Source organism: Scyliorhinus torazame, chromosome 2 (genome assembly GCF_047496885.1).
Source record: "Scyliorhinus torazame isolate Kashiwa2021f chromosome 2, sScyTor2.1, whole genome shotgun sequence".
Lineage (NCBI taxonomy): Eukaryota > Metazoa > Chordata > Chondrichthyes > Carcharhiniformes > Scyliorhinidae > Scyliorhinus > Scyliorhinus torazame.
Window position 1 is genome coordinate 142,947,505 of NC_092708.1, and position 16,100 is coordinate 142,963,604.

General features: G+C 45.1%; 1 protein-coding gene across 1 annotated transcript in view; it reads left to right on the top strand.

The window, feature by feature from the left end:
* itgav (integrin, alpha V) overlaps nucleotides 1-16,100 on the top strand; it is a 229,485-nt gene that overhangs the window by 190,316 nt on the left and 23,069 nt on the right. Inside the window, exons 25-26 of the mRNA XM_072477768.1 lie at nucleotides 910-1,068; nucleotides 2,485-2,592. Of these exons, the coding sequence (XP_072333869.1) occupies nucleotides 910-1,068; nucleotides 2,485-2,592 (267 nt within the window). The remainder of the gene's footprint in view (nucleotides 1-909; nucleotides 1,069-2,484; nucleotides 2,593-16,100) is intronic.

Genomic DNA, 16,100 nt, shown 5'->3' on the forward strand with positions numbered 1-16,100 from the left:
TATTGGCAGGAGAGGCTGGGGGAAATGTAGTTACACATACAGTGAAGGTTTGTATAGATCCTTTATAATATCTATTTGCATAGAAGAAATGCTTTAACCTATTGGAATGACAGATTAAGGTGGTTTTGTATCCTTTTAGCACTGAGATGTCTTTTTCTGATTTAAAAAAAAAAAAAAAGTGACCCAGGCCTTTGATTTAAAATGCTTTTTTCCAATTAAGGTGCAATTTAGCGTGGCCAGTTCACCAACCCTACACATCTTTGTATTGTGGGGGTGAGACCCATGCAGACACAGGAAAAATGTGAAAACACACGGACAGTGACACGGGCCGGGATCGAACCTGGGTCGTCGACGCCGTGAGGCAGCAGTGCTAACCGCTGCACCACCGTGCCGCCCTTTTAAAAAAAATGTAATACATTTATTTTTGTCATATGCAATGCTACATTGCATATGATAAAAATAATAGCGTTGTAACCAGAGCGTTACACAAACTTGTCTTCAAAAATACAAATATCATCAACAAATCAGTGGGGACAAAATGTTGGGCGGGATTTTCCGGTATCCCAGCCACGTGTTTCTCGGTGGCGCGCCGTTCACTGGTGGTGGAATTCTCCCTGCTGCTTGTCAATGGGATTTCCCATTGAAGCCACCCCACGCCGCTGGGAAATCCATGGGCGTGGGTGCGCTGCCAGCGGGAAAAGAGAATCTCAACAGCCATAGAATTTTGGCCGTTTGTGTGGAGAAAAATGAGGGAGGGGAAAAATTAGCTACAGTACATGATATATCACCAATGGAGTGTCAATAGTCTTGATTATAAATGGTCATGTTTTGCAGTTCTTCATAGTTATGTGGTTTCTAACTGTTTGATGTGAAAATTTAAAATGTTAATTTAAAATCTCTCTTTTAAAGATACGGAATAATGGACCTAGTGCATTTAGTAAAGCTATATTAGACCTACAGTGGCCATACAGGTATAAGGCGGCTTATCTGTTGTACATAATGAACTACACGTCTGAAGGTCCTATGAACTGTACCTCCGATACAATTATCAACCCACTGAAATTAAAGGTGAATATTGCACTTTTAATGATCAATTCCCTGCATGCGTGCAATTTTTAACATGTTCTCAGAATCTGTTGATAAAATTAATGCAATGCACTAATTATAATGAAACATGAGTGGTTTTAGGTCGGAAATTCCAGTATTTTGATCCAGTGCAATTAAGAAACAATATATATCCAAGCCAGGATGCAGTGTACCTTGGAGGTGATTAATGTTCCCCAAACATTGCAGTTCTTGTCTTCTTGGCAGTAAAGGTTGCAGAGGGAACATTTCCATCATAAGTAACCTTGGGAGTTGCTGCATTTCATGTGGCAACCATGGTATGCTAGTGGTGGAAGGAATTGACATTGAGCCTGGTTGCAGGTAGCAACACTGCTCTGTTCTGGATAGTGTCAAACTACTTAAGTAATTTTGAAAATGCATCATCTAGGTGATGGATGAGTATCCCATTGCATTCTTTACATAAGCCTTGGCTTTAAGGAGTCAGGAAGTGAATCATTTGTCACATAGCAGTCAAGCCATCCCCTGCTCTTGTCACCAGTGTTGATTTGGCTAGTCCAGTCAAGCTTAAGGTGACTCTCAGGATATTGATAATGGGGGACTAGACAATGGTAGTGTCATTGAAGGTTAAAGTGAATAGCTAGAACATTATTTGTTTGATGTGGTTATTTCCTCCACTTAGGTAATATGAATGTTGGCAGCTGCTTGTCGATCCAAGTCTGACCGCTATCTTGCGCATTCTGTAGGCTGACATGAGTTGCTTCATTATAGGAGAGTTGTAAATAGAATTGAATACTGGAACATCATCAGCAACGCCCCACTCTCATTCATATCATGAATTTGATGGTTGGGCTAAGTACACTTTTCTGAGGAACCCCTGCAGCGATTACCCATGTGGCTGTGATCAGCGGCCAGAATCACAGCCATTTTCCTTTATGTTACGTATGACTCCAGATACTGGAGGGACTTTCTTTTGACACTTGTTGATTTAATTTTGCTGATATTCCTTGGTGCCATATTGGTCAAATGCTGCCACAATATCTAGGGTAGCCACTAATATTTCTCTTGCATTTAACTCTCGCATTCATTGGATCATGAGGTTTGGAGTGAATGATCCTGGTCGAAGACAAATAGAGTATTTGTGAATAAGGTTTTGGTGAGTAGACATCACTTGCTGGCCCAATTGATAACTCCATATATCACTTTACTGATAATGGGGAGGAAGCTGATGGGATGGTTATTGACCACATTAAATTTACTTTTTTCCCTGAATGAATGAGATACATCTTGGCAATATCTCACATTGTTAGATAGATACCTGTGTCACAATTATATTATAATATATATAGAAGATAGTTATATATAATACTATAAGGAATGTTCCAATTACTATATTTTACTAATTTCATTATTTTGTTGCAGACTGAAGGTTCGACAGCAGACCAGACAACATCTCCAACTACAAGTCCAAAAAATAAGCATCATGTAAAACGCAGAGAGATAACTGAATCAGAAGGAATTGAGGCGCTGGTATGTCTCTAGATGCTGCTTATTTATTCAGTGTAGTAATTAGAGGGGATTGAGGTGTTTGTATCCAGTGTATTGATTAGAGGGGACTGAGGTGCTGTTATGTATCCAGTAGAGTAATTAGAGACTATTGAGGTGCTGGTATGTACCGGTATAGTAATTAGAGGGGATTGAGGTGTTTGTATCCAGTGTAATGATTAGAGAGGATTGAGGTCTTGCTATGTATCCAGTATACTAATTCAGAGGATTGAGGTGCTAATGGTCCGATATAGTGATTAGAGAAGATTGAGGTGTTGCTATGTATCCAGTGTATTAATTAGAGGGGATTGAAATGCTGGTATGTATTCAGCGTATTAACTAGGGGATTGAGGTACTGCTTTGTATTCAGCGTATTAACTAGGGGTATTGAGGTGCTGCTGCATATCCAGTGTATTAATTAGGGGGATTGAGGTGCTGGTATGTATCCATCGAATTAATTAGAGGGGATTGAGGTGCTGGTATGTATCCGACATAGTAATTATAGAGGGGAATTGAGGTGCTGGTATGTATCCGGTATAGTAATTATAGAGGGGAATTGAGGGTCTGGTATGTATCCGCTATAGTAATTGGAGAGCATTGAGGGTCTGGTATGTATCCGATATAGTAATTAGAGGGACTTGAGTTGCTGCTATGTATCCAGCGTATTAATTAGGGGGATTGAGGGTCTGGTATGTATCTGGTATAGTAATTAGAGAGGAATGAGGTACTGGTATGTATCCAATATAGTAATTAGAGGGATTGAGGTGCTGGTATGTATCATGTATAGAATTAGAGAGGATTGAGGTGCTGGTATGTATCCAATATAGTATTAGAGAGGATTGAGGGTGTGGTATGTATCCGATAAAGTAATTAGAGGGGATTGAGGTGCTGGTATGTATGCGATATAGTAATTAGCAAGGATTGAGGTGCTGGTGTGTGTCCGCTATAGTAATTAACGGGGACTGAGATGCTGCTATTTATCCAGCGCATTAATTAGGGGGATTGAGATTCTGGTGTGTATCCGGTATAGTAATTAGAGATGATTGAGGTGCTGGTATGTATCCAGTGTATTAATTGGAGGGATTGAGTTGCTGGTATGTATCCGGTATAGTAACTAGAGGGGATTGAGGTGCTGGAAAGTATCCGGATTAGTAATTAGAGGGGACTGAGGTGTCTGTATGTATCTAGCATATTAATTAGGGGGATTGAGTTGCTGGTATGTATCCGATATAGTAATTAGAGGGGATTGAGATACTGCTTTGTATCCATGTAATTAATTAGAGGGGATTGAGGTGCTGGTATGTATCTAGCGTATTAATTAGGGGGATTGAGGTGCTGGTATGTATCCCATATAGTAATTAGAGGGGATTGAGATACTGCTTTGTATCCATCTAATTAATTAGAAGGGATTGAGGTGCTGGTATGTATCTAGCGTATTAATTAGGGGGATTGAGGTGCTGGTATGTATCCCATATAGTAATTAGAGGGGATTGAGATACTGCTTTGTATCTAATTAATTAGAGGGGATTTAGGTGCTGGTATGTATCCAACGTATTAATTAGTGGGAATGAGGTGCTCTTATGTATCCAGTGTAGTAATTAAGGGGTTTGAGGTGCAGGTATGTATTTGATAGAGTAATTAGAGGGGATTGAGGTGCTGCTATTTATCCAGCGTATTAATTGTAATAATATCCATGCATGTATATAATGAAGGCATTGACAGGCAGTGATTGACACACAGGATGACCAGTAAGCACACAGCACAGTGCAGCCAATCACCAGACAGGACACCACCACTATAAAGCCAGAGGGCACTAGGTTTCCCGCTCTCTCTGGACCCAGCCACTGAGACAGAGTCCACGAGCTAGCACAGTGCAAACACCATGCGGTAGCTAGTAAGTCTGGTCAGGCTAGTACAAGGTCTCCAGTCAGTTCAGTATAGTGTCGACCCACAGTTAAAGATGTATGTTAGTTCTATCGTTCAATAAAACTGTGTTGGATCTTCTACAGTGTTAGAGGTCTGTTTCTCGCATCACTGGATCAAGTGCAGTCCACACCGAACCGACCTGCCTAACACATCATTAATTAGAGGGGATGAGGTGCTGTTATGTATAAGATTTAGTAATTAGAGGGGATTGAGGTGCTGCTATGTATCCAGCGTATTAATTAGGGGGATTGAGGTGCTGGCATGTATCTGGTATGGTAAATAGAGAGAATTTAGGTGCTGGTATGTATCCGGTGTATTAATTAGAGGGGATTAAACGCTGGTATGTATCCAGTGTATTAATTAGAGGGGATTGAAGCGCTGGTATATATCCAATGTATTAATTAGAGGGGATTGAGATGCTGGTATGTATCCATTGTATTAATTAGAGGGGATTGAGGTACTGGTATGTATTCAGTGTAATAATTAGAGGGATTGAGGTGCTGCTATGTATCCAGCGTATTAATTAGGGGGATTGAGGGGCTGCTATGTATCCACTGTCTTCGATTTTGGCCAATAAAGGGGCAGGTGCCTTGGTAGCTGGGCGTGTCCTTAGCAGTCATTGACCTTGGCAGTTGGGCTTTCTGAGTAAGGGGAGTGGCTCCGATCAGTCTGTTGCTGTACCGGTTGGAGTTCTATTGTCCTGGGAAAATAGGCCATTAAAATGCAAACGAGCGGGGGTTTCGATCAGCCCTGGTTACCTGTGTTTCAGATAGACATAGGCTCTGTATCTGCCTGAGTCCTGGGTTGGCCATAATTCCCATGGTCCTTTGCAGGTGGCCATCTTAGATGGCTACATTCTGTCCTCTTGATCCTGAACACAAAGCGTGATGGATCACACTATTGATCCCTGTTCATTCTTGGTGGACGGGTCATGTTGGTCAAGGCAAGGTTCTACTCTACTCTATCTTATGGTTTCAGGACATTTACCTAATATTTCATTAATACATCCATAAATTAATTCATCTCTAACGGTCACGATAATCAGGTCTCTATAAAACATTTAATTTATCTGCCCAGATGATCTCTAGCTAACACTAAGCTACTCTCATGCTGCTGGTGAATATCAAAGAACATATGTACAGTACAACATTTAAAAAAGCAGCATCACATTTCTACTTAATCCTAATAAAGTTAAAGAGGTACATGGTTTATTCTTAGCAGCGATTAATACATGAGTTCAGTTTTGTTGAATTCCAAAGAAGCGGGATTGGACTGTATATATCGGGGAGCGGGAGGCTTTTGCGCGTCATTTACGGAGTCGGAGTGTCTGAATGACACTGCGGATTATTGCAATTACTAGAAGGGCCTCTACTATGTATGAAAGAGGGTTCCATTTGACAATGTTTTCGCACCAAGTGGGGGTTTCGATGCCTGTCTTTATGTGTGGTGTAGTGTCCGGGCTGGTGGAGGCCTGTTGTGTGGTAGTGTTCGGGGCTGGTATGGGGTTTGTAACGAGTCCGTTGCGTGCGCAGTTGCAGGAGTCCAGCGATTATCCAAACGCATGTCAGCACTCCTTGCTTCATCCTGTGTTTTCTGTTTTCCGGGTGATCCTGGGGGTGCAAGCATCGTATCTGTTATTATCTTTGGTTAATAACTCATTTTATTAGTCTTTCTCTCCTTACTCCAATTACCCGTTATGATTGTCACCATGTGTGACTGCCTCATTTTTTAAAAAAAAAACATTTTGGAGAGACAAGAAAGGCAAGTTTTTAAAGTACAGAGACTTTCGCAGCTTGTGGTCGATGCGGGGAGTGGCGGACAATTTCTCCGACCACTCTTTTCTCTACTTGCAACCAGTGGTGGTTGAGGCTTATCTTAAGCAGCCGAATTAAAGGGCGGCCAGTGTTATAGAGTTTCGTCCCAGGGTTCAGAGGTAGTTTGCGTGTAGCAGCATGTATAGCAACCAATCGTGTCATATGTGTAAATAGCAGGTGGGGAGCGACCATTGGGTCGCAGAAGGGGAAGGAAAGAAGGGGTGAGCGTACAGAACGTGGCAAAATGCATTCTTTATACCACAACCAAAGGGAGAGCAGAGAAGGTGAAACTAAGGCCTGCCAAAGACAGTGCAGAGTGTAGAGAACCATTCCAAAGCGTATGAAGTGACGGGAATATGAGGTGCGTGTGGGCTGCTGCAGGATAAGAATGGCTGGAATCCCCGGGTAGGGCGGGGGTTAGTGCCGTTACTCCACTACCCGAGCTTAACTGACCGGATGCATTTGGGGTCCTCGGGTAGGGCGGGGACCACATAAACTCCGTTTTTTAAAACTATGCCGTCCTGTACAGTCAGTGCGTCCTTCCATTTATCATAGGGGGCTGGGAAGTTGCCGTCTAAAACCTGTTTGAGGGTGTTGTCTGCTTTTTGGGCTTGGGATAGATCCTCAATATTGGTCTGGGAAACCTGGACTGAGTGTATCGGTTCGCTTTCGGGTGGCTGCCAGAAGTGACCATGGCATGATCCTGCTTTGGCTAAGGCGTCTGCCTTTACATTACCGTGTGGAGACGAGCAGTGATGGTTTCTTACTTTAATAATACCATATGTGCGATCGGAGGCTGTCTTGAGAATGTGCTTTAACAACGGGGCAGAGGGTAGGGGTTTTCCATCGGCTGAAACAAATCCTCGAGAGTCCCACAGGGGCAGGAATTCTGTTAAGCTGTTGCACACACACAGGCTGTCCGAGTGTGTCTGTGGGAGTTGGAAAAGAGTGGGGTGCTGAATTACGTAGGCTATGGCTGCGAGTTCTGCTGCTTGTGAACCTAGGTGGCCGGGCAATTTTAAAGAGATCTCTTGTGGGCGTCCCTACGTGTCTTCTACGTAAATTCCACAACCAGTAATTCTAACTCCATTTTCAATTGTGGAGGAACCATCTACATACATTTTTTAAGCATCCCCTGTGGCTTGGGAATTCTGAGTCTTACTGCCTGCTCGTGGGTGTCGTGACTTTGGGATAAAGGGTCCTGTGTGGTGTTGGGCTGCTATGATCTGGCACTCATGTGGGGTCCCTGCATATTGGAGATTATCGGCCAGAAATATGTGGGTCTTGGTGTGTTTTACCGTAATGTCCCTGCCTTAGGGGCTGTTTAGCACAGGGCTAAATCGCTGGCTTTGAAAGCAGACTAAGGCAGGCCAGCAGCACGGTTCGATTCCCGTAACAGCCTCCCCGAACAGGCGCCGGAATGTGGCGACTAGGGGCTTTTCACAGTAACTTCATTTGAAGTGTACTTGTGACAATAAGCGATTTTTTTTTTTTTTTTTTTTTTTTTTTTTTTTCTTTTTCTTTCTTTTCTTTTCTTTGTAACAGCAGTGTCCAGCGAGCTGCTCTGATTTGGCTGACTGAACCGTCCTTTAATCTACCGTCTAGTAATAGTTGCGTGGGGGTGTGCTCGGTCAAGATTGTGACTGGGTTAAGGCCTGTGATGTACGTAAAGTACTGTACTGCCCAAAAGACTGCAAGCAAGTGCCGTTCGCAGGCTGAGAATCCTTGCTCTACGGGGTCTAATACTCTTGAGGCATAGGCTACGGGTCCTCCGTGATCATGTTGTTCTTTCAGGAGTGCTGCTGATAGGGTTCGGTCAGTGGTTGCTACTTCGATGGCATAGGGCAAGTCTGGGTCTGGAGCTTGTAAAGCGGGGGGCTGTGCCTAGGGCACATTTTAAATCATCAATGGCGTCTGTGAGCTGCGGAAGCCATTCCCATGGGGGGTTCTTTTTAAGGAGTTCTAAAAGTGGCGTTGCTTTAGTGGCAAAACCATCCTACCAAACCTAGGAATGACTGGAGTGCAGTGACATTTTGGGGCAGGGGCAATTTAACGATGGACTCGATCCGTTTTTGCTCAATTTCTCTCTTCCCGTGGGTGATAATGGTGCCTAAATAAAGAACCTTTTCCTTTAAAATGTGGGCCTTTTTGGGGTTGACCTTACATCCGATTGATTGCAGTAGGCCTAGTAATTCCGATAAGAGCTCTACGTGTTCCTCTTTTGTGTCCATTTGCAAGAGCAGATCGTCTACATATTGTATGAGGCATTCGAGTCGGGAAAATTTAGAAAGTCCATTGGCCAATTGTCGGTGGAAAATGGAGGGGGAGTTATGGAATCCTTGTGGGAGGCATGTCCACGTGTACTGCTGCCCTTGAAACGTAAATGCGAACTTATACTGGCAGGCCTTGTCTAACGGGATGGACCAAAAGCCATTGCTGATGTCCAGCACTGTGAAATATTTTGCCTGTACTCCCTGTTTTAACATGTTCTCGGGGCTCGTGGCAACAGTGGGGGCTGCTAAAGGGGTTACCTTATTAAGTTCTCGGTAGTCGATTGTTAGCCGCCATGAACCATCGGGCTTTTTAACGGGCTAAATTGGAGCATTATTTGTGGACGCCATGGGTCGAATAACTCCTTGGTCTAACAAACTGTTAATAACCTTCGAAATCTCACCCTCGGCTTGTTGTGGGAAACCGTATTGCTTTTGCGGCTTTGGATTGGAACCTGAAATCTTTATTGTACCTGGGATCTTCCCACAATCATGTTTGTGTTGTGCGAAGGAAGCTTTGTGTTTTATGAGGACCTCTCTAATCATCTGGTCTGCACTAATTGTTTGCGGATTAAACCAATAGTCCCCTACTGAGCAAATCCTGTTTTCATAATCCCCTACTGTGGGCGTAGCGGGAGCCCTAGCTATTTTGGCCATTCGTCAGACACATTTGTTTACTGGGTCAAATGAAAGGTTATGGGAGCTCATAAAATCAATGCCTAGAATGTGCTCGGCTGTTTGGGGTAAGTCAACTAAAACGACGGGGTGTCTGGTGCTAATGTTCCCTATCTGAATGGGTACGGGAACTGTGATATATCCTTGCTGTATGAGGCCGGTGAATCCACTCAGGATGATGGTGTCTGTGGTGTGCCATTTGTCCTGTTGAAACATGGTGAAGGAGTTCAAAGTGGTGCGTGATCCTCCTGTGTACCAAAGGAAATTGACTGCATGTCCCCGGACTGTGCCTGTAACTATTGGTCTGCCTGATTTGTCCCAGCGTGTGTCACAGACCCAAGTTGGGGAGTCAGAACACCGTCAATCTGTGGAATTAAACCCTAAATTGTAACAGTCGCTAACATTATGCATGGGCCTAACATTGTTCCTAGGTGGGGGGTTTGGTTGTTGGTATCGGTGCTGGTTCGGGGGGTTTTGTCAGCAATCGCGGGCGTAATGTCCCATGTGGCCACAATTGTAACTGGATCTCCTTTGTTATATCCGATGGCATCTAATATGGCTGTTTTCATTTCCTGTTTTGATTTCCCATGTCCTCTACGTATCTTTGGGCACTTTTGTTTCATTCTTGCCAATCGGGATCATCTTCCTCATCTAAATCCTGCCCGAAAGTGTACCTGAAGCCATTCTGTACTGAGAGTAGCGACTGTAACTTTTCTATCGTCTGTCGGCATTTCGCATGGTCAACGGTACTCTGCCCCTGTTCCTTAGTGGATCTGTGGAGCACTCTCAAAGCTGCTTTTAGATCCGCGCACTTGCTAGTTAGCTGGGTGACCTGTTCTGTTTCCTCTCTTACCAGGACTGCGCGCTGTGTATCTTGGTAGGCTTTATCATACTGGGTCTGGAAGCTACTAAGGTGAACTAGACAAGATTGATGTGCACATTTTACATCGGCCATTTCCTTATCCTTAGCTGCTAATTGTTCCCGGAGTTGTTCAATTATCTTCTCGCTTTCGTTACTGTTTCCCTCGTTCTTTTCTTCCTTCTCAATTAACTGCCTATGGAGCGTCTTCACAACCTCCTCTGCCTCGCAACTGTGCCAAACAGGACACTATTTCCATCGGCTTTTTGACCTTCCCTACATTTTTCTTGTGGACCTTGCTTAGGTTCTCCCACCAAGTTTGTCCTATCTTTCCTGGACCTGACTCATCATTAGCACAAAAATGCGACCAAAAGGGCCATCCTTTCCCCTTCAATTATTTCCTTAACTCTTCCTCCCATATGGGGCATTGCTCTGCTCTGTTTGTAGCTGCGACCTCGGGTTCCTGTGGATTCATCAATCTTTGCATTGCTTTAGTGGCCATTACTTCTCTTATCTCTTGCTCTACTTTTATTATCTCTTTCTGTACGTTTAATTTGGGACAGGGTATAAGGCGGCGATTTGAACAGCGGGAATGGCTTAAGCTATTTTCCGTCTCACAATCCCACGATAGTTGTACACTATCTAACGAGTTTACCTTACTCTTCCTGTTAGGTACGCATGCGGGTTAGTACACACTTCCGAAATTCGGTTATTTGGTCGATATGGGACCTGCACTTGTGGTTCTTTCTCTTTCTCGCAATTGGATTCAAGTTTGTGGGTTCTCTCGGAGTGACAAAGTCACTTCTAATCGAGTCCCATCTGGGTCGCCAATAATGTTGCTCGTTTTGATCCCAACAGCGTCGCCAATACTGTTGTTAATATTAATGATATTGGTGAACTACAAGCCTTCCCTTGTATCGATCAAATTACCATACAACCAGTTTGTTAGTTCAAAACATGGTTTATTTACATACACAAGGGTTATGTCGACATGCAAAGACAATATCGACTACGAGTTAAACTACACCTATCAGCTACAATAACCTATACTTAACTTCAGGGTGACCGGCACTGTGCAAATGGATAAGGCCTTTATCTGGATTTCACTTGGCTGGTTCGAAGAGAGTGGCTCTGACTCTGCTGGGCTCATCCGTCAGGTAGCGATCGTTGGGCTTGAACTTGGCTGGCTGTTCCTGCTACAATTGGTTTGGCACAGGCCGGATCCAAAAGAGACAGAACACATGGCTGTGCTCTCTTTTATCCCTCTGGGATTTGCTCGCTCTTTGGGGTGGTCCTTAACCTTGGACCCAATAGTTCGACGGGGCTTTGATCACTGTCTTTGATTTCGGCCAATAAAGGGGCGGGTGCCTTGGTAGCTGGGTGGGTCCTTAGCGGTCATTGACCTTGGCAGTTGGGCTTTCTGAGTAAGGGGAGTGGCGCCGATCAGTCTGTGACTGTACTGGTTGCTTGAATGGAGTTCTATTGTTCTGGGAAAATGGGCCATTAAAATGCAAACGAGCGGGGGTTTCGATCAGGGCTGGTTACCTGCATTTCAGATACACATAGGCTCTGAATCTGTCTGAGTCCTGGGTTGGCCATAATTCCCATAGTCCTTTGCAGGTGGCCATCTTAGATGGCTACACCTGGTTTCCTGAACTTGGGTCATCCCTCTCTAATGTACTCATAGCATCAGTAATTAACAGAGCCACCCCTCCACCTTTTTCTAGCTTCCTGTCCTTCCTAAATATCATTTACCTTTCAGTATTCAGGTCCCAATCTATGTCATCCTGCAACCATATCTTTGTAATGGCTATCAGATTGGACTTATGTATTTCTATTTGCTCTATAGTTCCACTGTTTTCTTTCAAATGCTACATGCATTCCGATACAGAGCCTTTAGTTTTGTCCTTTATATTTTTGTATCTTCTAGCCTTATCTGATGATTTTTTTGTACTCCCTGTACCTTCTGTCCCTTCCTGTCATGGTTTTGTTTATTATTTCCCACATTAATACCCTTCTCTCTTCTCTTTCGTCTACTCTTTGATTTACCACATCTTCTCAAATTTGATCCCTTGCCCCTACTACTTAGTTTAAAAAACCTTCTCCTTCCCTCATCATGCTGTTCACTGTATACTGGTTCCAGCGTGGTTCACATGTAGACCATCCCAACGGTACAATCCCCACTTTCCCCAGTACTGGTGTCAGAGCCCCAAGAACCGGAACCTACATCTCCCAAACCAGTCTTTGAACCACCTATTTATCCCTCAAATTTTAAGTAACCTATGCCAATTTACATGTGCCTCAGGTAATAATTCCGAGATTATTACCTTTTGAGGTTCTACTTTTTAATTTAGATCCTAGCTCCTCATACTTCCCTCGATGTTGTTGGTGCATACACAGGCCACGATAACTAGATCCTCCCCGTTCCCCTGAAAGTTAATTTTCACCCCTGAACAGATGTCCTGAAGCCTGGCATCAGGCAGGCTATACAGCCACCTGAACTCTTGCTTTTTGCTGCAGAGAACAGTGTTAATCTCCCTCACTATATTGATCCCTCTAGTGGTTAGCACTGTTGGTTCACAGCACCAGGGTCCCAGGTTCGATTCCCAGCTTGGGTCACTGTCTGTGCAGTCTGCACGTTCTCCCTGTGTCTGCGTGGGTTTCCTCCAGGTGCTCCCGTTTGCTCCCACAAGTCCCGAAAGACGTGCTGTTAGGTAATTTGGACATTCTGAATTCTCCCTCCGTGTACCCGAACAGGCGGAGTATGGCGACTAACTTCATTGCAGTATTAATGTAAGCCTACTTGTGACAATAAAGATTATAAAATTAAATAAATTAAATGTTTGCTTCCTCCATTTGAATGGCATCCTGCACCATGGTAAGTTAGCTCATCAATCCTGCAGCCCCTCGCTCTCATCCAAACAAGCTGAGAGAATCTCAAACTTATTGGGCAATTGCAAAGGCTGAGGCTGCTGCACTTCTACCCTCTGGGTCCCCTTAACTGCCTCTCTTGTTGTCAGACACAACTGTCCCTGACCACGGACCAAATCAAAAGACCCTGGGCAGGATTCTCTGACCCCGGGCTGGGTCGGAGAATTGCCGGGAGGGTGGGGGGCCCAATTCATGCGACGCCCGTCCACCGATTCTCCGGTCACCGGACAATCGGCGCCATTGGCGTCGGCGTGGTAGAGCGGCCCCCTGGCGATTCTCCTAGCGGGATGGGCCGTGTGGCCGGTGAGATAGGCCGAGTCCCGTCGGCGGATTCACATGTGGTCCTACACAGCGAGACCATGGCGTCCATCCTGCGGGGGCCAGCCTGGTGGGGAGGGAGGGGGGTGTCCGACCCCGGGGGGGCCTCCATCGTGGCCTGGCCCGTGATCGGGGCATACCGATCGGCAGGCCGGCTTCTCGTGGTGGGGGCCTCTTTTACTCCGTGCCGGGCCCCGTTAGCTCTCCGCCATGCTGCGTCAGGGCCGGCGCGGAGAAGGCAACCAGCGCGCATGCGCGGGTTCACGCTGGTCACAGCGCGCATGCATGAATTCCCGCCGTCCGCAGCGCGCATGCGCAGACCCGTGAGGGCCTGTTGACGCCGTCGTAAAACGTGACGCCGTTTATGACGGCGTCAATATTTAGCTTCAGGATCAGAGAATCCCACCCCCTATCCTAAATGTGTGACTGCTTCCTGGTACAAAGCATCCAGGTAACTTTCATCCTCCAATTTGTCACACTGGCTGCAGCTCAGCCTCCAACCCAGTGACTCTGAGCCAAAGCTACTCAAGTCACTCACTGCTGATGTGTTCCCCTGGACCACAATGGCGTCCTGGAGCTTCCACATATTGCAGTTTTGACACATCACCAGTTCTACCATCCTTCATTTGTTTTCATTAATTACCTAATTATATTATCCACTTACTTTGTTTCCTTTTTATATATTTTATTAACTTCATCACCAGTTTGTATACTATTTTAAATCTTTGGACTGGAATGGACCTGAACCACTTATCAAATACTCACCAAGCAGATAGCTATTTTTCCTTTAGAAGAGTAAGAATCAATTCCTTCAAGGTGAAAAGGTAGTAAAAACAAAAGGAAATGATCACCTCTCGCCTACTGGGGCTGGTTTAGCACAGGGCTAAATTGCTGGCTTTGAAAGCAGACCAAGGCAGGCCAGCAGCACGGTTCAATTCCCGTACCAGGCTCCCCGAACAAGCGCTGGAATGTGGCGACTAGGGGCTTTTCACAGTAACTTCATTTGAAGCCTACTTGTGACAATAAGCGATTTTCATTTCATTTCATTTCCTTCTCCTCTTCCTCACTGAACTCCCCCACTCACCAAACTCCCAAGTATGTACTCAGTTCAAAAGCTGCACTTGTTTGCCTAAGCTGCACTAAAAACTCTGAATTGTGCTTTTTAAATAATTTGCTTACCAATTCAGTGAATGTTAACTGTTTAAGTGCTGTGACTGTAAAAGACACACAGATTTTCTTGTACGTTTTTGTAAAGATAGTATTTATTGTTAGTAACACAATCTAAATGAAGGAATAAAAACACCCTGGGCTGGATTCTCCGTTCCTGCAGCAAAGTGCTGACGCCAATGGAGGATCTGTGGAGTTCTACGATGGAAATATCGCGCCACACCCGCACAGATTCCGCTACCAGAGAGTGGGCGAGCACCGGCGCCGCGTGGAACACCCGCGGAACATGCAAAAAACAGTGGGAGAATCGCCGGGTCCATGCTGGACACGCGTAACGCTGACAAGCTGCATCTGTGCGTACCCTTACAACCCCGACACATGCACCGATCGCGCCCGAAAAGATGGCGCCGGTTGTGCTGGACCACAGACCCATCCACCCCACCGCCCACCTCCCAGCCACGTATGGCGGTGCTGGACACTGTCCGTATGCCCTCTCTCTCCGCGGCCACCACGCCAGGCTCACAACTGATGAGACCACATGTGGTCCGCGCTGTCGGGAACTCGGCCCATCGGAGGCGGAGCATCGTGGGTGGGCCTGATAATGAGATGCGAATGCGGTCACAATGGAGCGCGGCGCAACAGCGCCGATTTGGAGGAGGTGGAGCATTCGGCGGCAGACCGGCGCCTGCCACAATTTTGACGTCGGGAGCTATTCTCTGCCCGATCGCCATTCCCGATTTCGGCGTCGGGCAATGGAGAATCCCACCCTCAACTCTCATTGACACATGCATTCAACAGTTCAGACACACACACAAGTTAGAAGTGGGTAGGCTAAGTTGTTAAGAATCTGAGAAAAATCAATTTTAGATGAAGCCTTTAGATTGATAGCTTGGATGGTTTCAGACTGGGTTCGATGGTCTTTTTGGATTTTGCATCAAATAATTTAAAGGTGTTGATGGGCAATTTCTGTCTTTTCTAGAATCAGACGCTTCTGGGTTGATATTTAAGACACTGCCTGTGAAGTCTCCAGAGAGGGGGAGAGCGAAAATGTGTCAAACAAGGGTCTTTCTGGCTTCTCTCTACCTGTACCTCGAAGGAATTTCTAAAAACACAAAAATGACTTGGCATGCTTATTATATGGTCTCCTCACAAACTGGCCAGTTACCCAAACATTGTCATAGCAAACTGATTCCAGGTCCATTGTTTAAAAATTATAAGATTATAGCCCGCGGAGCTTGGATGAAAGTGATTGCATCCAATAGTTTTGTCCACACCCAGCTGAATACAGAAGTTATGTCAGAATGTTTCCTGAATGGTTCAGGGGATGGTTCATATTGTCTCTGGTGAGCTACTTCTATACAGCCTGGCTCCTTGCTGATGGATTTGGAATTTGTAGGGTATAGCACTGTAAATGTTTGAGAGAGGTGATAGGGTCAGCCTTTACTAGGGTGTATGTATGTGTGAAATCTGTACTGAGTCAATATCTTCTTTAGAATTATACCTTGATATTTCCCTTTTAATGAAAGATATATT